The following is a 20987-nucleotide window of genomic DNA, read 5'->3' as shown; positions in this document are numbered from 1 at the left end:
AAAGCGCTGCTATGCATTGCTGGCCGTTCGTTTCATTTAGAGCTCTCTCTGAAACAAATGCCCAGTGATTTAGGGTTGAGTTCCATTCACCATTACCATCTCTCTCCTGAAAGTGATGCATGGGAGTACAAAGCATCGGCACCCTTGTGTCAACTTGAAGTCGGGCATCTGGGTGAATAGTTTTCTCATTTGGTGGGCTTCCTCCTCGTACTGTCTCCAAACGAGTCTAGAGGCCCTCGCTGTCTCAGCTTTATCCGCAACTAGGTATGAGGCCTTAGTACAGTTCGGCGTGATGGCCGGAACACAGGGTAGCTCCGCCAGCAATCACCATAATCATGTAGCCCTCGCTAGCAGCAAAGGGAATTGGTTCATCTTGCCATGTGGGATTTGAGTCTCCCGGTATTTCGGATTTGCTAGGGATACCCCATGCTGTCTGTAAGTGCTCCGCAAAGCTTGAGAGATGTGCACAAAGTAGATTGTCCAGTTCATTCAGTAGTGATAATTCAGCAGGTTGCATTGTATAATTGAAAGGATAAATATGATAGCTTTCAGCAGCTGTTTTACCCGGATAGACCAGGGGGTTTAGGCATAGGCTTCAGACACAGTTGCGCCGCCACCACAGGCCTTGCCGTTCCGGTACTTCGATGCTGCTCAAATCAATGGAAATTGGGCTCCAAGCTAAAGTGCTGCTTTAGCCAAATTTGTTTAATTGGAGCTTGGATGTTGTCTCTATTAGCTGATATTCAGTGGATTTACCAGCTCAAGAACGCAGCTTCAAAGTAAGTCGGCCATCTTGGCCGCCGCCTGGAAGCGTCCCCCCAAAACTTTTTAATGTACAAGTTTTCAAGAAGGAGTATGTTAGCTGTAGCAATGTCCATTAAGTGCAGGCTAGTAATGCAAGCCAGTCATCCACAGGAAGTCAGGAAGCAAGTAGCACCAATAAGAACAGTGCACTAATACAAGCATGTCATACACATGAATTCAGGCAGGCAGTAAGGCCAAAGTATTTACTGATAATGAGACTGCCGTAAGTAGGCTTTTTTCAGTATTCATAAATAAGTGGAGTAATGATCCAGAGAAATGAGTGGGTCATACATAAAAGGCAGAAGAAATTATAATAACACCCAGTCCCAGACCACAGGCAGGCTGACTGATGTAATTGCTAAAAGCAGTCATAGAAAAACTTCTAAAAACCAAGTCAAGGCAACACACGTGAATTATGCAGATTTGGAAAACACCATGTGAAAACAACCAAACTGCCTTGAACAGTGATTCCTGTTACTGCTTGTCATTTAGAAATCAGAAAAAGCAGAGAGAAAAGCAGGAATATATATACGCAGAGGTTCCAATACTAGACTTTCCCACGGAATAAAGTAGAGTCAAAGGGCAATAATAATAAAAAAATTGCATGCTCTTATTCATTAGATTGTGCAATTTAATGACTAGCGACCCTGCACTACAGTATGTTTAACCCCCGCAAAGGGGTTAGACACATAATAGAAGTAGCGCTCAAGAACTGCAGAGCACTGCTGGTCCCGAGCAGAAACCGTTGATGATCCATACTAGCAGTGCTAGTAACATATCTGAGTCATGTGACTAGTGCTACTGATCGGTTTCCACTTGGGACCAACAGTGCTCTTTGAGCCCAGAGCGGTATTTCTACTCTCTGCTTAACCCCTTAAACACAAAGTAGTTCAGGTTCAATTGTCGTAAAATTCCATGCTCTAACAAATTAAAGCAAGACATTTATTTTCAACTGTAATGGCCCTTGAAGAGTTCTGTGTTACATATTCTGAGTTTTGGGTAAGGTTTTTCAGTCAATGAGATATTATTATACTTTAAATGTTCTATTGCTTTTAAGTAAAACTCTAAATTCTGGTGACATTATCCATAATATATTATTACACAAATGTACTGAAGTATATTTTTTTGTACCTGGTTCAAGAGACGTATACTTGGATTTCCTCTGATGGTCATCATGAAGAGTGATGTCCTGTGTCCTGTCATGGCAAGTTATAGAATGAACGTTTTTGTGGTCATTTTGTTTGCATGGACCCACACTGCTGTGTTTATTTTGACGGCCTTCACTGTGTCTGAATTAAACAGATATACAGAGATTAATTAAAAAAAGAAAAACTTTTCTACATTTTGTTCAACAATTCTACAAATAAATGTACTCAAATTAAATTAGATCATATTTTTCTGGCAGGCACTTTCTTTTGTGACTTTAGGAGCAGTTCACTTTCGGATAGGAAATGTACACACATCCAGAGCAAAGAGATAAGGACTGTTTGATAAATTCACTTTCTCTATGTTATCAAGAACTGGTTAGTGTGACATTAAACTCAACATTTTATTCCCAAAAAATATTTAGTTATGAACAGTTAAAAAAAGTAATTTATTTTCATTTCTTTTGCCTGATTTTACTGTAATTTAATTTTGAAAACTGTTTTTTTATAAAACCTTTGTCAGAAATCGATAACTCTGACGATGCATTATGCTACACAGAGTTTATTTATTTGTATCCCTAAATGACCACAAAGAAGCAGATAGCATAAACATACTCAACAGACTTTTCAATGTATTTGTCCCTAGACTGTAAAAAACTACAAATTACAGTTTAAATTAGGCATCAGCATTTTCAAATGTTTGGCATTGTCGTGGCGTTTGGCTATTTTCAGAGCCAGATTTATTAGTTTAATAGTACAACACACAAAGATCTGTGCAAATTCTGTTGCACTATTAAACTGATAATTACTGCTCCGAAAAGAGCCAAACTCCGCTAATCACAGCCATTTTGTGTAAGCAAATGCTGAATATCCAAAAATGTTCATGCCTTACATTTAAAATATGTATTTTGTACACAGAGCCTTTGCAATGGAATGATGAAATGATAATTTATAATGTGCAATTATAAAACAATACGTTAATGACGTTTTAAATGGTCATTAAACACTAACAGACAGATTACGAGTAGAGCGCTAACAGTTACACTCAAGCGAAAAGGGGTTTATTGTGGGGGTGTGCGAGCATCAGGTTTACTGCTCGCATTACAAGTTGAAAGTAAATGCAATCGCTTAAGCACAAATGAAGTTAACGCTCATTGGGATAGCTCAACCTCAGCACTCTGGTCAACTGTTTCACAAAACAAAAGTGTCACAAAACACATCAAAATTCATCACAAACTACAGTTACACTCATAACACCATATAATAGAAATTATTCAAAATACATATTGCACAAAAAAGTTATAAGGGCTCAAAGATATGAGAACGTCCTCAGAAATGTTTCCAAGTGGGGGGGGGCAAAAAAGTATACCCAGAAATTTATATATATATATATATATATATATATATATATATATATATATATATGTATATATTGAGAATTATCCCAAAATACTACTAGTCCTAGATAACTAGTAAACTCTACATTTTAAAGTTATAATATTCCAAACTTTAAAGGGCCATTATACACTAATTTTTTCTTTGCATAAATGTTTTGTAGATTATCTATTTATATAGCCCATAAAGGTTTTTTTTTTTTTTTAAATGTATAATTTTGCTTATTTTTAAAGAACATTGCTCTGATTTTCAGACTCCTAACCAAGCCCCAAAGTTTTATTTGAATACCGTCAGCTACCTTCTCCAGCTTGCTCCTGTTTGTGTAAAGGGTCTTTTCATATGCAAAAGAAGGGGAAGGGGGGGAGTGTCTTATTTGCCACTTGCAGTGGGCTTTCCAACTACCTTTTCAACAGAGCTAAACTGAAAGCTTCTAAGTACGTTTTTTAAACCATTTTATACTGGATTTTTATATCAGTATCTGTGCATCTTATTCTTTATAGTAGTGTCTATTACATGCAGTTATATGAAAATGAGTGTATACTGTCCCTTTAATACACTTCTTGTATGCACACAGATACAGTGGGGCAAAAACGTATTTAGTCAGAAGATGAGAGAGGCCTGTAATTTTCATCATAGGTATACCTCAACTATGAGAGACAAAATGTGGAAACAAATCCAGACAATCACATTGTCTGATTTAAATAGAATTTATTTGCATATTATGGTGGAAAATAAGTATTTGGTCACCTACAAACAAGCAAGATTTCTGGCTCTCACAGACCTGTATCTTCTTCTCTAAGAGGCTCCCCTGTCCTCCACTCATTACTTGTATTAATGGCACCTGTTTGAACTTGTTATCAGTATAAAAGACACCTGTCCACAGCCTCAAACAGTCACACTCCAAACTCCACTATGGTGAAGACCAAAGAGCTGTCGAAGGACACCAGAAACAAAATTGTAGACCTGCACCAGGCTGGGAAGACTGAATCTGCAATAGGCAAGCAGCTTGGTGTAAATAAATCAACTGTGGGAGCAATAATTAGAAAATGGAAGACATACAAGACCACTGATAATCTCCCTCGATCTGGGGCTCCACGCAAGATCTCACACCGTGGGGTCAAAATGATCATAAGAACGGTGAGCAAACATCCCAGAACCACACGGGGGACCTAGTGAATGACCTGCAGAGAGCTGGGACCAACGTAACAAAGGCTACCATCAGTAACACACTACGCCGCCAGGGACTCAGATCCTGCAGTGCCAGACGTGTCACCCTGCTTAAGCCAGTACATGTCCGGGCCTGTCTGAAGTATGCTAGAGAGCATTTGGATGATCCAGAAGCGGATTGGGAGAATGTCATATGGTCAGATGAAACCAAAGTAGAACTGTTTGGTAGAAACACAACTCATCGTGTTTGGAGGCGAGAGAATGCTGAATTGCAACCAAAGAACACCATACCTACTGTGAAGCATGGGGGTGGCAACATCATGCTTCGGGGCTGTTTCTCTGCAAAGGGAACCAGATATTTCAAAAGACCTTGGCGCTGCAAAAAATTGCGGCTAAAACTAGTGATTGGATAAACCGTGACAATAGTCAAGATGCATAAAGTATGAAACCTTTGGCCTCAGTAATGAGATCACGTAATTTAAAAGATACAGTGTAAATTTATTAATACAATATTAAACATACATTTTTTTTTTAAAAAAAGCTGATCAGCAAGAGAACAATAAAAAAATTGTAACAATCAAATAGTAAAAATGTAGCAATCAAATAGCTTGATACAATATAGCAATATAGCAAATATCAGTGTAGCATCAAAAATGGAAACAGCAAAACAACCCTGGAGCTAATAAGCGATCCAAATGTTGAAAGTCCGGAATAAGAGTAAGCAATCGACATCCACAGCTGATTCCTTGAGAAGCAGAGTGAGGCTGGAACGACAAACGGATCCAAATCAAACAAAAGCAGAAAACCAAACTAAAGGTGTTCACTTTTACTTACACCGTGTCTTGGTTACTGCTGCGACGATGGATCCATTTTGGCAAGCTGTAACAGAGCCGGATGAGCCTTTGGTGCAATACCGGATTTTTCTAGGATACTCCGCTGAAGTTGCAGTTAACACAGAAGCCGGTCTGTGGAGGTAGTGTTACGTCAGGTAACGTAGATTGGGAGGAGCAACGCGTTTCAACCCGGTCAGGGCCTTTGTCAAGCTCCAGAAAGGTGTGATACAGGGCTTTTTAAACCTGTATTAGCTGTGCTCATTGGTTGGATATCACAAATGGGAGTGCCTTATGCATAAGAAACATAATGATAACAGTTGCGCCAAGGCACAAATTAAAACAAAGCCATATACAAATTAATAATTAGTCACTGTGCAATATTGATACAGCATACAGTATGGTGATGCAAAGAATAAAAATATAAACATTTTAAACTTTGTACCGATCTTGAATCGATAGTTAACATTTGGCTATATAAATTTTTCTCTCTCTATTACTGAGACCAAATGACCCATAAAGTGAAGAAATAAAATAAGTTTTCTTTCTCTGTGCAAGATGGTGACATACAGCACTGAACATCCAATCTGTTAGATTGATAATTAATAGAAAAATAATAATAATAAATAACAATATATTAGTGCCATCAAAGAGTTTTTAATAGATAGTATAAAAAGAAAATATATATTTGGAGTGATAACATAAAAAATCCCTAAAAAAGTTTTTTTGAAGAAGATTTTTTGTAAAAAATTCCATAAAAGATAATAATTTCATAAAAAATAGTTTCATGAAAAATAAAAAATAAATAAAAAGTAATAAGAACAGAAAATCGTAATCCCTAAGATAACACCCTATATCAAAGTCGATGTTTAGACCATTGGGGTGTAAAGTTTTTAAATTAAAAATCCATTTTGTTTCTTTTTTAATAAGCTGGGACTGTATGTTTCCACCCCTCCAATTATTTTTAACTTTTTCTATTCCCATAAAGGAGAAGTGTGCAAGGTTGCCATTATTACATGCCGCGAAATGTTTTGGCACTGGAAGGTCTTTATTCCTATCAGAATCATGATTTTCAATTGACCATATGTGCTCACGTATACGGTCACGTAGCGGTCTTTCAGACTCTCCTATATACTGCTTGCCACAACGACACTGTATTAAGTAAATAACAAATCTGTCAGAGCACCTAATGGTATCCTTGATTTTATAGGATTTTCCCGTGATGTTAGAAGTAAAATCCTTCTGTTTTTTAGAATGTTTACATGATTTACATGTTAAACAAGGAAAAAAGCCATTTAATTTTTTACCTGTTAAATCAATCTGTGATTGGATTTTGTTATTATATTTTTTATTTTCAGTGGGGGCCAAAATAGTTTTCAAATTACGTGCCCTTTTATAAACAATTTGCGGTTTGGATGGTAATATTGGACCTAGTTGTTCATCATTTTTAAGAATACCCCAGTGTTTATTTAATATTTTCTCAACTAAATATTTGTTACTGCAGTAGCCAGTAATAAATGGAATAAAAGTATTGTCATCTTTTCTTTGTAGCTTTCTATTAAGAGATCTTGTACTATTTTGGACTAGTTCTTGTCTGTTGACGTCTCTCACTTCCCCCCGTATTTTTTCTATCTTGTTTTTATAATAACCTCTCTCTATAAAAATTTTTGTGAGTTTATCTGATTGAGTATCGAAATCTGACAGGTTGGAACAGTTTTTTTTAACGCGTAAGAACTGACCTTTTGGAATATTTTCTATCCACCTTGGGTGATGGCAACTAGTGTAGTGAATATAACTGTTGGCATCTACACTTTTAAAGTGTATTTTGGATAGAATTTTATGATTTTCATGAAATAGTTCTAAGTCTAAAAAACTTATTTTATGTCTACTTTTTTCACATGTAAATTTAAGATTTAGTTCATTATTATTCATTGAGGAAACAAATTCCTCTAATAGATGTTCGTTGCCTCTCCAAATAATGAGGATATCATCTATGTAACGATTATATGACACCAGGTTTGCTCCAAATCTAGTGTTCGCAAGGAACGACTCTTCCCAATGTCCCATAAACAAATTTGCATAACTTGGAGCAAACCTGGTGCCCATAGCCGTTCCTCTCTCTTGGTTGTAGAATTGGTGGTTATAATTAAAAAAATTATGTGTCAAAATGAATTCAATTGATTTCAACAAAAATTCCCTTTGTTCACTCTTTATCGTATTATCATTATCTAAAAAATGCTTGGTAGCTCGTAAGCCATCTGTATGATTAATACAGGTGTATAGGGATGTAACATCACACGTGACAAGAAGAAAATCCTCTTGCCACGGGATATTTTCTATTAATCTTAGTACATCTGTGGAGTCTTTTAGGTAAGATGAAAGAGATCTAACATATTTTTGAAGAAAGATGTCTAAATATTCGGAAAGATTGGCTGTAAGCGACCCTACTCCCGATATAATGGGCCTACCGGGTGGGTTTGTCAAAGATTTGTGAATCTTGGGTAAACAATATAGTAATGGAATTTTTGGAAACTTGGGAAGTAAATAATTCTTTTCTTTTGCATTAAGTATTCCCTTATCAGAGGCTTCGTTCAAAAGATTTATCAATTCATTAGTGTATTTTTTAGTTGGATCATTAGATAATTTTTTATAGGTATCTTCATCTTTGAGGATATTATCGCATATAGAATAATAATCTATGGCGTCAAGGACCACTATACCCCCACCCTTATCTGCGGGCTTTATTATTAGATCTTCGCTTTCTAGTTCTTTAATAGTTTTTAATTGTTTTTTGCTTAGATTACTATGTGTTTTACTGATTTTATCTTCAGTGAGGTTTTCAATATCTCTACTAATTTTTCAAACGTCTCTAGTATAGGGCCTTTATCTTGTTTGGGGTAAAAGGTTGATTTATTCCTTAATTGTGTATGTATATACTCACTATCTTGAACCAGAGTATTATCTGCTAATTTCTCTGCCCCAGACTTTAGGAACCATTTTTTAACTGTAAGTTTTCTTACAAATTTATGTGCGTCGATATGGGCACCAGGTTTGCTCCAAGTTATGCAAATTTGTTTATGGGACATTGGGAAGAGTCGTTCATTGCGAACACTAGATTTGGAGCAAACCTGGTGTCATATAATCGTTACATAGATGATATCCTCATTATTTGGAGAGGCAACGAACATCTATTAGAGGAATTTGTTTCCTCAATGAATAATAATGAACTAAATCTTAAATTTACATGTGAAAAAAGTAGACATAAAATAAGTTTTTTAGACTTAGAACTATTTCATGAAAATCATAAAATTCTATCCAAAATACACTTTAAAAGTGTAGATGCCAACAGTTATATTCACTACACTAGTTGCCATCACCCAAGGTGGATAGAAAATATTCCAAAAGGTCAGTTCTTACGCGTTAAAAAAAACTGTTCCAACCTGTCAGATTTCGATACTCAATCAGATAAACTCACAAAAAAATTTATAGAGAGAGGTTATGATAAAAACAAGATAGAAAAAATACGGGGGGAAGTGAGAGACGTCAACAGACAAGAACTAGTCCAAAATAGTACAAGATCTCTTAATAGAAAGCTACAAAGAAAAGATGACAATACTTTTATTCCATTTATTACTGGCTACTGCAGTAACAAATATTTAGTTGAGAAAATATTAAATAAACACTGGGGTATTCTTAAAAATGATGAACAACTAGGTCCAATATTACCATCCAAACCGCAAATTGTTTATAAAAAGGCACGTAATTTGAAAACTATTTTGGCCCCCACTGAAAATAAAAAATATAATAACAAAATCCAATCACAGATTGATTTAACAGGTAAAAAATTAAATGGCTTTTTTCCTTGTTTAACATGTAAATCATGTAAACATTCTAAAAAACAGAAGGATTTTACTTCTAACATCACGGGAAAATCCTATAAAATCAAGGATACCATTAGGTGCTCTGACAGATTTGTTATTTACTTAATATAGTGTCGTTGTGGCAAGCAGTATATAGGAGAGTCTGAAAGACCGCTACGTGACCGTATACGTGAGCACATATGGTCAATTGAAAATCATGATTCTGATAGGAATAAAGACCTTCCAGTGCCAAAACATTTCGCGGCATGTAATAATGGCAACCTTGCACACTTCTCCTTTATGGGAATAGAAAAAGTTAAAAATAATTGGAGGGGTGGAAACATACAGTCCCAGCTTATTAAAAAAGAAACAAAATGGATTTTTAATTTAAAAACTTTACACCCCAATGGTCTAAACATCGACTTTGATATAGGGTGTTATCTTAGGGATTAAGATTTTCTGTTCTTATTACTTTTTATTTATTTTTTATTTTTCATGAAACTATTTTTTATGAAATTATTATCTTTTATGGAATTTTTTACAAAAAATCTTCTTCAAAAAAACTTTTTTAGGGATTTTTTATGTTATCACTCCAAATATATATTTTCTTTTTATACTATCTATTTAAAACTCTTTGATGGCACTAATATATTGTTATTTATTATTATTATTTTTCTATTAATTATCAATCTAACAGATTGGATGTTCAGTGCTGTATGTCACCATCTTGCACAGAGAAAGAAAACTTATTTTATTTCTTCACTTTATGGGTCATTTGGTCTCAGTAATAGAGAGAGAAAAATTTATATAGCCAAATGTTAACTATCGATTCAAGATCGGTACAAAGTTTAAAATGTTTATATTTTTATTCTTTGCATCACCATACTGTATGCTGTATCAATATTGCACAGTGACTAATTATTAATTTGTATATGGCTTTGTTTTAATTTGTGCCTTGGCGCAACTGTTATCATTATGTTTCTTATGCATAAGGCACTCCCATTTGTGATATCCAACCAATGAGCACAGCTAATACAGGTTTAAAAAGACCTGTATCACACCTTTCTGGAGCTTGACAAAGGCCCTGACCGGGCTGAAACGCGTTGCTCCTCCCACTCTACGTTACCTGACGTAACACTACCTCCACAGACCGGCTTCTGTGTTAACTGCAACTTCAGCGGAGTATCCTAGAAAAATCCGGTATTGCACCAAAGGCTCATCCGGCTCTGTTACAGCTTGCCAAAAGGGATCCATCGTCGCAGCAGTAACCAAGACACGGTGTAGGTAAAAGTGAACACCTTTAGTTTGGTTTTCTGCTTTTGTTTGATTTGGATCCGTTTGTCGTTCCAGCCTCACTCTGCTTCTCAAGGAATCAGCTGTGGATGTCGATTGCTTACTCTTATTCTGGACTTTCAACATTTGGATCGCTTATTAGCTCCAGGGTTGTTTTGCTGTTTCCATTTTTGATGCTACACTGATATTTGCTATATTGCTATATTGTATCAAGCTATTTGATTGCTACATTTTTACTATTTGATTGTTACAATTTTTTTATTGTTCTCTTGCTGATCAGCTTTTTTTAAAAAAAATTTTTATGTTTAATATTGTATTAATAAATTTACACTGTATCTTTTAAATTACGTGATCTCATTACTGAGGCCAAAGGTTTCATACTTTATGCATCTTGACTATTGTCACGGTTTATCCAATCACTAGTTTTAGCCGTAATTTTTTGCAGCGCCAAGGTCTTTTGAAATATCTGGTTCCATCTGGGACACGATTTTCAAAATATACATTTTCTGGTTCTTGTTGTGGAGATAGGGGTCTCCATTTTTTCCCTTGGTTTATTAGTGTTTTTTCCTTAGCGCAGGGTAACATTTTTCTTTGTTTTTTGTATTGTTTCCTCAAAACCCCACTGTTTTCCCAGCTGCTAGGATCATGTCTGAAAGTAATCTTTTCAAATATAGGGATGAAGTATATAAAGGGATATACAATATTTTTACAAATGATATTATTGTTACTCCTGAGAATGTTGATTCACTTTGTAAACTAATGAAAGATTTAGAAGATAAGCTAATATTAGAAATGAAACACAGGACCAAATTTATTTTTATTGAGAAATATCTAGAGAATAAAAGAGTTCCACGTGGACTTAGAATTAAAAAAGAGTGTTCTTTCAAAATTGATGACATTAACTTTAAAAAGAGATGGAACGATATTTTAGAACAGGCATCCTTTAACCTTTTACGTCTAATAAAAGACTATAGAGGTGAAATCTTAAAGAGATTAGAAACTGAAATAAAAGAATTGGAGATTCAATTAAAGGAATTTGAAAGTAACATGGAGTATATCAAAAGAGAAAAAGAAATAAAAGATTTATTAAAAAGCACTAAAGAAGAAATTTTGAAAGTCAAAATTAGAAAATTTGAAAGAGACAGGGAAGACTATCTGACACATATTAACCAACCAAATTGGGATAATTATATTTCCCATAAATGGAGACATACTAATAATGAAAAAAATAATGCCATAAAAGATAAGGTAATCTATCAAAATGAGAATCAACAGATTAGGTATGGACAAAGAAATAGTAACTATAGGACTAATGATCATTCAGCACAGGGACAAACATTTTCCCAAGCTAGAGATTCTGGGGCTGTTAATCAATCAGGAAAAGAACAAGGTCCTAGATTTAAGCCCAACTATAGAAATTCAAATACTGAAAGAAACTTTAATAACAGCACATATGGTTCAAATAGAGAACAAGGACAATATTTTAATTCTAGACAAAACCATGTAAATTATTATAACCACAATGGTCATAGAAATAATGATGCCAATACTTATCAAAAAACAAATACTCACTTCTATAATCAACATCGGAGACACTCCTACAGGAGTGAATATGATGTACAGGCAGACAATAGACATAATTCTCACCAGAATTCAAGTAACGATTGTAGATTATCAAATAGATTCACTCCGCTACAAAATGTTAGAGATGATGAATATGTTAACCCCTCCACTTCCTCGTCTTTTTTAGGACATGGCCAAAGTACACTCCAAAGCCCATTACCTCAAAGAGACATAAGAAAAAGAAGAGCGTCAGACAGAGAGGAAAGAGAGGAGGGGCTAGGAGATCCAAAAAAATCAAGGTTGTGAACAAGACAGACACAAATCTAGGTATCTTTAACTTAAGTAAGAAATCATTGTGTAGGGATCATGAAGACATATTAAGTAAAGGTCTTTCTTTTGCACCAAGTTGCAAAGTAAACAAATTTAGTGCCTATATCGACGCACATAAATTCGTAAGAAAACTTACAGTTAAAAAATGGTTCCTAAAGTCTGGGGCAGAGAAATTAGCAGATAATACTCTGGTTCAAGATAGTGAGTATATACATACACAATTAAGGAATAAATCAACCTTTTACCCCAAACAAGATAAAGGCCCTATACTAGAGACGTTTGAAAAATTAGTATTAAGAGATATTGAAAACCTCACTGAAGATAAAATCAGTAAAACACATAGTAATCTAAGCAAAAAACAATTAAAAATTATTAAAGAACTAGAAAGCGAAGATCTAATAATAAAGCCCGCAGATAAGGGTGGGGATATAGTGGTCCTTGAAGCCATAGATTATTATTCTATATGCGATAATATCCTCAAAGATGAAGATACCTATAAAAAATTATCTAATGATCCAACTAAAAAATACACTAATGAATTGATAAATCTTTTGAACGAAGCCTCTGATAAGGGAATACTTAATGCAAAAGAAAAGAATTATTTACTTCCCAAGTTTCCAAAAATTCCATTACTATATTGTTTACCCAAGATTCACAAATCTTTGACAAACCCACCCGGTAGGCCCATTATATTGGGAGTAGGGTCGCTTACAGCCAATCTTTCCGAATATTTAGACATCTTTCTTCAAAAATATGTTAGATCTCTTTCATCTTACCTAAAAGACTCCACAGATGTACTAAGATTAATAGAAAATATCCCGTGGCAAGAGGATTTTCTTCTTGTCACGTGTGATGTTACATCCCTATACACCTGTATTAATCATACAGATGGCTTACGAGCTACCAAGCATTTTTTAGATAATGATAATACGATAAAGAGTGAACAAAGGGAATTTTTGTTGAAATCAATTGAATTCATTTTGACACATAATTTTTTTAATTATAACCACCAATTCTACAACCAAGAGAGAGGAACGGCTATGGGCACCAGGTTTGCTCCAAGTTATGCAAATTTGTTTATGGGACATTGGGAAGAGTCGTTCCTTGCGAACACTAGATTTGGAGCAAACCTGGTGTCATATAATCGTTACATAGATGATATCCTCATTATTTGGAGAGGCAACGAACATCTATTAGAGGAATTTGTTTCCTCAATGAATAATAATGAACTAAATCTTAAATTTACATGTGAAAAAAGTAGACATAAAATAAGTTTTTTAGACTTAGAACTATTTCATGAAAATCATAAAATTCTATCCAAAATACACTTTAAAAGTGTAGATGCCAACAGTTATATTCACTACACTAGTTGCCATCACCCAAGGTGGATAGAAAATATTCCAAAAGGTCAGTTCTTACGCGTTAAAAAAAACTGTTCCAACCTGTCAGATTTCGATACTCAATCAGATAAACTCACAAAAAAATTTATAGAGAGAGGTTATGATAAAAACAAGATAGAAAAAATACGGGGGGAAGTGAGAGACGTCAACAGACAAGAACTAGTCCAAAATAGTACAAGATCTCTTAATAGAAAGCTACAAAGAAAAGATGACAATACTTTTATTCCATTTATTACTGGCTACTGCAGTAACAAATATTTAGTTGAGAAAATATTAAATAAACACTGGGGTATTCTTAAAAATGATGAACAACTAGGTCCAATATTACCATCCAAACCGCAAATTGTTTATAAAAGGGCACGTAATTTGAAAACTATTTTGGCCCCCACTGAAAATAAAAAATATAATAACAAAATCCAATCACAGATTGATTTAACAGGTAAAAAATTAAATGGCTTTTTTCCTTGTTTAACATGTAAATCATGTAAACATTCTAAAAAACAGAAGGATTTTACTTCTAACATCACGGGAAAATCCTATAAAATCAAGGATACCATTAGGTGCTCTGACAGATTTGTTATTTACTTAATACAGTGTCGTTGTGGCAAGCAGTATATAGGAGAGTCTGAAAGACCGCTACGTGACCGTATACGTGAGCACATATGGTCAATTGAAAATCATGATTCTGATAGGAATAAAGACCTTCCAGTGCCAAAACATTTCGCGGCATGTAATAATGGCAACCTTGCACACTTCTCCTTTATGGGAATAGAAAAAGTTAAAAATAATTGGAGGGGTGGAAACATACAGTCCCAGCTTATTAAAAAAGAAACAAAATGGATTTTTAATTTAAAAACTTTACACCCCAATGGTCTAAACATCGACTTTGATATAGGGTGTTATCTTAGGGATTAAGATTTTCTGTTCTTATTACTTTTTATTTATTTTTTATTTTTCATGAAACTATTTTTTATGAAATTATTATCTTTTATGGAATTTTTTACAAAAAATCTTCTTCAAAAAAACTTTTTTAGGGATTTTTTATGTTATCACTCCAAATATATATTTTCTTTTTATACTATCTATTAAAAACTCTTTGATGGCACTAATATATTGTTATTTATTATTATTATTTTTCTATTAATTATCAATCTAACAGATTGGATGTTCAGTGCTGTATGTCACCATCTTGCACAGAGAAAGAAAACTTATTTTATTTCTTCACTTTATGGGTCATTTGGTCTCAGTAATAGAGAGAGAAAAATTTATATAGCCAAATGTTAACTATCGATTCAAGATCGGTACAAAGTTTAAAATGTTTATATTTTTATTCTTTGCATCACCATACTGTATGCTGTATCAATATTGCACAGTGACTAATTATTAATTTGTATATGGCTTTGTTTTAATTTGTGCCTTGGCGCAACTGTTATCATTATGTTTCTTATGCATAAGGCACTCCCATTTGTGATATCCAACCAATGAGCACAGCTAATACAGGTTTAAAAAGCCCTGTATCACACCTTTCTGGAGCTTGACAAAGGCCCTGACCGGGCTGAAACGCGTTGCTCCTCCCACTCTACGTTACCTGACGTAACACTACCTCCACAGACCGGCTTCTGTGTTAACTGCAACTTCAGCGGAGTATCCTAGAAAAATCCGGTATTGCACCAAAGGCTCATCCGGCTCTGTTACAGCTTGCCAAAAGGGATCCATCGTCGTAGCAGTAACCAAGACACGGTGTAAGTAAAAGTGAACACCTTTAGTTTGGTTTTCTGCTTTTGTTTGATTTGGATCCGTTTGTCGTTCCAGCCTCACTCTGCTTCTCAAGGAATCAGCTGTGGATGTCGATTGCTTACTCTTATTCCGGACTTTCAACATTTGGATCGCTTATTAGCTCCAGGGTTGTTTTGCTGTTTCCATTTTTGATGCTACACTGATATTTGCTATATTGCTATATTGTATCAAGCTATTTGATTGCTACATTTTTACTATTTGATTGTTACAATTTTTTTATTGTTCTCTTGCTGATCAGCTTTTTTTAAAAAAAATTTTTATGTTTAATATTGTATTAATAAATTTACACTGTATCTTTTAAATTACGTGATCTCATTACTGAGGCCAAAGGTTTCATACTTTATGCATCTTGACTATTGTCACGGTTTATCCAATCACTAGTTTTAGCCGCAATTTTTTGCAGCGCCAAGGTCTTTTGAAATATCTGGTTCCATCTGGGACACGATTTTCAAAATATACATTTTCTCGTTCTTGTTGTGGAGATAGGGGTCTCCATTTTTTCCCTTGGTTTATTAGTGTTTTTTCCTTAGCGCAGGGTAACATTTTTCTTTGTTTTTTTCTCTGCAAAGGGAACAGGACGACTGATCCATGTACATGAAAGAATGAATGGGGCCATGTATCGTGAGATTTTGAGTGCAAACCTCCTTCCATCAGCAAGGGCATTGAAGATGAAACATGGCTGGGTCTTTCAGCATGACAATGATCCTAAACACACCACCCAGGCAATGAAGGAGTGGCTTCGTAAGAAGCATTTCAAGGTCCTAGAGTGGCATAGCCAGTCTCCAGATCTCAACCCCATAGAAAACATTTGGAGGGAGTTGAAAGTCTGTGTTGCCCAGCGACAGCCCCAAAACATCATTGCTCTAGAGGAGATCTGCATGCAGGAATGGGCCAACATACCAGCAACAGTGTGTGACAACCTTGTGAAGACTTACAGAAAACATTTGACCTCTGTCATTGCCAACAAAGGATATATAACAAAGTATTGAGATGAACTTTTGATATTGACCAAATACTTATTTTCCACCATAATGTCTAAATAAATTCTTTCCAAATCAGACAATGTGATTGTCTGGATTTGTTTCCACATTTTGTCGCCGGGGAAATCAGGATTCAGAGCCGCGGCGCCGCGCCACCATCTACAAACATTCCAAATCCTTTCCTCCCATTTGTCCCCTCCCCATTCAGATTGGCCGCGCAGCCGTCGCACTCTCCGCACATGCGCACTTCTGGCCTGGGTCTCTGAGCGCACTGTGTGTGACGTGATGACGTCAGACACTAGTGTGAAGTTAGTCAAGACAGTGATAGAAGACAGTCACACGCCCTGCATGCGGCTACACTACACTAATGCCGCGTGCCGGGTCCACGTGATGTGGTGACACACTGAGGCTGCGAGGAGGGCGGCGATAGTGGAGCTGAGGCTAGCAGGTGGCGTGGCTGGAAAAAGATGCTGCCGTCATGTGTGTCACTGCCAGTGGTTGGAGGGAGGCCGGCCGGAAAGATGCTGCCGCCGGGCCGGCTGAGGGCTCAATGGCATTCAGTGAGTGAGGAGGGCTAGTGAGCAGAGTGTGTGAGGTGGCAGACTCAACTGCCAGTGTGAGGAGAGGCCAGAGAGGCGAGTGCACTACAGTGCGACAATGATGGCAACGACGAGGCTGCGACTCAGCGGGCGGCCATGTAGGTGAGGAGTGAGGACTCATGTGAATTTACTTGCTGATGTTTTCCCTGCCCTCATATAAGTAAAAGGGCAGGCATAGGTCACTATAGACAGATGTGGCGTGGGCATGCTCAAGTGCCTATTCACTTACTGAAACTAAATACCCCCTGGCACCCTCTCAGCCACTTGAAGTTGTGGGTGTTATGATCTCATTACTGGGGGTCTCTTTCAGGTTAACTGTCATTAAGTGTCTATGCCAGCCACAAAGAAATATGTATATTTACACCCTAAGCCTAAACACACTGGCCTAGATTTGGAGTTTGGCGGTAGCCGTGAAAACCAGCGTTAGAGGCCCCTAACGCTGGTTTTAGGCTACCGCCGGTATTTGGAGTCATTAAAAAAAGGGTCTAACGCTCACTTTCCAGCCACGACTTTTCCATACCGCAGATCCCCTTACGTCAATTGCGTATCCTATCTTTTCAATGGGATCTTTCTAACTCCGGTATTTAGAGTCGTGGCTAAAGTGAGCATTAGAAATCTAACGATAAAACTCCAGCCGCAGAAAAAAGTCAGGAGTTAAGAGCTTTCTGGGCTAACGCCGGTTCATAAAGCTCTTAACTACTGTACTCTAAAGTACACTAACAACCATAAACTACCTATGTACCCCTAAACCGAGGTCCCCCCACATCGCCGCCACTCAATTAAATTTTTTAACCCCTAATCTGCCGACCGCCACCTACGTTATACTTATGTACCCCTAATCTGCTGCCCCTAACACCGCCGACCCCTATATTATATTTATTAACCCCTAATCTGCCCCCTACAACGTTGCCGCTACCTACCTACACTTATTAACGCCTAATCTGCCGACTGCAAAGCGCCGCCACCTACGTTATCCTTATGTACCCCTAATCTGCTGCCCCTAACACCGCCGACCCCTATATTATATTTATTAACCCCTAACCTGCCCCCCACAACGTCGCAGCCAGCTACCTACAATAATTAACCCCTAATCTGCCGACCGGAGCTCACCGCTATTCTAATAAATTTTTTAACCCCTAAAGCTAATTCTAACCCTAACCCTAACACCCCCCTAAGTTAAATATAATTTTATTCTAACAAAATAAATTAACTCTTATTAAATAACTTATTCCTATTTAAAGCTAAATACTTACCTGTAAAATAAATCCTAATATAGCTACAATATAAATTATAATTATATTATAGCTATTTTAGGATTTATATTTATTTTACAGGTAACTTTGTATTTATTTTAACCAGGTACAATAGCTATTAAATAGTTAAGAACTATTTAATAGTTACCTAGTTAAAATAAGTACAAAATTACCTGTAAAATAAATCCTAACCTAAGTTACAATTAAACCTAACACTATACTATCATTAAATTAATTAAATAAAATACCTACAATTACCTACAATTAAACCTAACACTACACTATCAATACATTAATTAAATACAATACCTACAAATAACTACAATAAAATAAACTAACTAAAGTACAAAAAATAAAAAAGAACTAAGTTACAAAAAATAAAAAAAATATTTACAAACATTAGAAATATATTACAACAATTTTAAACTAATTACACCTACTCTAAGCCCCCTAATAAAATAACAAAGCCCCCCAAAATAAAAAAAATACCCTACCCTATTATAAATTACTAAAGTTCAAAGCTCTTTTACCTTACCAGCCCTGAACAGGGCCCTTTGCGGGGCATGTCCCAAGAAGTTCAGCTCTTTTGCCTGTAAAAAAAAACATACAATACCCCCCCCACAACATTACAACCCACCACCCACATACCCCTAATCTAACCCAAACCCCCCTTAAATAAACCTAACACTAAGCCCCTGAAGATCTCCCTACCTTGAGTCGTCTTCACCCAGCCGAGCCAAATTCTTCATCCAAGCGGAGCAAGAAGAGGTCCTCCATCCGGTAGAAGTCTTTATCCAAGCGGGGCAGAAGAGGTCTTCCATCAGATTGAAGTCTTCATCCAAGCGGGATCTTCTATCGTCATCCATCCGGAGCGGAGCGGCAGCATCCTGAAGACCTCCGACGCGGAACATCCATCCTGGCCGACGACTGAAAGACGAATGACGGATCCTTTAAATGACGTCATCCAAGATAGCGTCCCTCGAATTCCGATTGTCTGATAGGATTCTATCAGCCAATCGGAATTAAGGTAGGAATATTCTGATTGGCTGATGGAATCAGCCAATCAGAACCAAGTTCAATCCGATTGGCTGATCCAATCAGCCAATCGGATTGAACTTGATTCTGATTGGCTGATTCCATCAGCCAATCAGAATATTCCTACCTTAATTCCGATTGGCTGATAGAATCCTATCAGCCAATCGGAATTCGAGGGACGCCATCTTGGATTACGTCATTTAAAGGAACCGCCATTCGTCGTTCAGTCGTTGGCCAGGATGGATGTTCCGCGTCGGAGGTCTTCAGGATGCTGCCGCTCCGCTCCGGATGGATGACGATAGAAGATCCCGCTTGGATGAAGACTTCAATCGGATGGAAGACCTCTTCTGCCCCGCTTGGATGAAGACTTCTACCGGATGGAGGACCTCTTCTTGCTCTGCTTGGATGAAGAATTTGGCTCGGCTGGGTGAAGACGACTCAAGGTAGGGAGATCTTCAGGGGCTTAGTGTTAGGTTTATTTAAGGGGGGTTTGGGTTAGATTAGGGGTATGTGGGTGGTGGGTTGTAATGTTGGGGGGGGTATTGTATGTTTTTTTTTACAGGCAAAAGAGCTGAACTTCTTGGGGCATGCCCCGCAAAGGACCCTGTTCAGGGCTGGTAAGGTAAAAGAGCTTTGAACTTTAGTAATTTAGAATAGGGTAGGGCATTTTTTTATTTTGGGGGGCTTTGTTATTTTATTAGGGGGCTTAGAGTAGGTGTAATTAGTTTAAAATTGTTGTAATATATTTCTAATGTTTGTAAATATTTTTTTATTTTTTGTAACTTAGTTCTTTTTTATTTTTTGTACTTTAGTTAGTTTATTTCATTGTAGTTATTTGTAGGTATTGTATTTAATTAATGTATTGATAGTGTAGTGTTAGGTTTAATTGTAGGTAATTGTAGGTATTTTATTTAATTAATTTAATGATAGTATAGTGTTAGGTTTAATTGTAACTTAGGTTAGGATTTATTTTACATGTAATTTTGTACTTATTTTAACTAGGTAACTATTAAATAGTTCTTAACTATTTAATAGCTATTGTACCTGGTTAAAATAAATACAAAGTTACCTGTAAAATAAATATAAATCCTAAAATAGCTATAATATAATTATAATTTATATTGTAGCTATATTAGGATTTATTTTACAGGTAAGTATTTAGCTTTAAATAGGAATAAGTTATTTAATAAGAGTTAATTAATTTCGTTAGATTTAAATTATATTTAAGTTAGGGGGGTGTTAGTGTTAGGGTTAGACTTAGCTTTAGGGGTTAACACATTTATTAGAATAGCGGTGAGCTCCAGTCGGCAGATTAGGGGTTAATGTTTGAAGTTAGGTGTCGGCGATGTTAGGGAGGGCAGATTAGGGGTTAATACTATTTATTATAGGGTTAGTGAGGCGGATTAGGGGTTAATAACTTTATTATAATAGCGGTGCGGTCCGGTCGGCAGATTAGGGGTTAATAAGTGTAGGCAGGTGGAGGCGACGTTGTGGGGGGCAGATTAGGGGTTAATAAATATAATATAGGGGTCGGCG

General features: G+C 36.3%; 1 protein-coding gene across 1 annotated transcript in view; it reads right to left on the bottom strand.

The window, feature by feature from the left end:
- The window catches only part of ZNF831 (zinc finger protein 831), a 303222-nt gene that overhangs the window by 144250 nt on the left and 137985 nt on the right, over positions 1-20987 (bottom strand). Inside the window, exon 4 of the mRNA XM_053716002.1 lies at positions 1936-2093. Coding sequence (XP_053571977.1) covers positions 1936-2093 — 158 coding nt within the window. The remainder of the gene's footprint in view (positions 1-1935; positions 2094-20987) is intronic.

Source organism: Bombina bombina, chromosome 1 (assembly GCF_027579735.1).
Source record: "Bombina bombina isolate aBomBom1 chromosome 1, aBomBom1.pri, whole genome shotgun sequence".
NCBI classification, from domain to species: Eukaryota; Metazoa; Chordata; class Amphibia; order Anura; family Bombinatoridae; genus Bombina; species Bombina bombina.
This window is presented reverse-complemented; position numbering and strand designations above follow the sequence as displayed.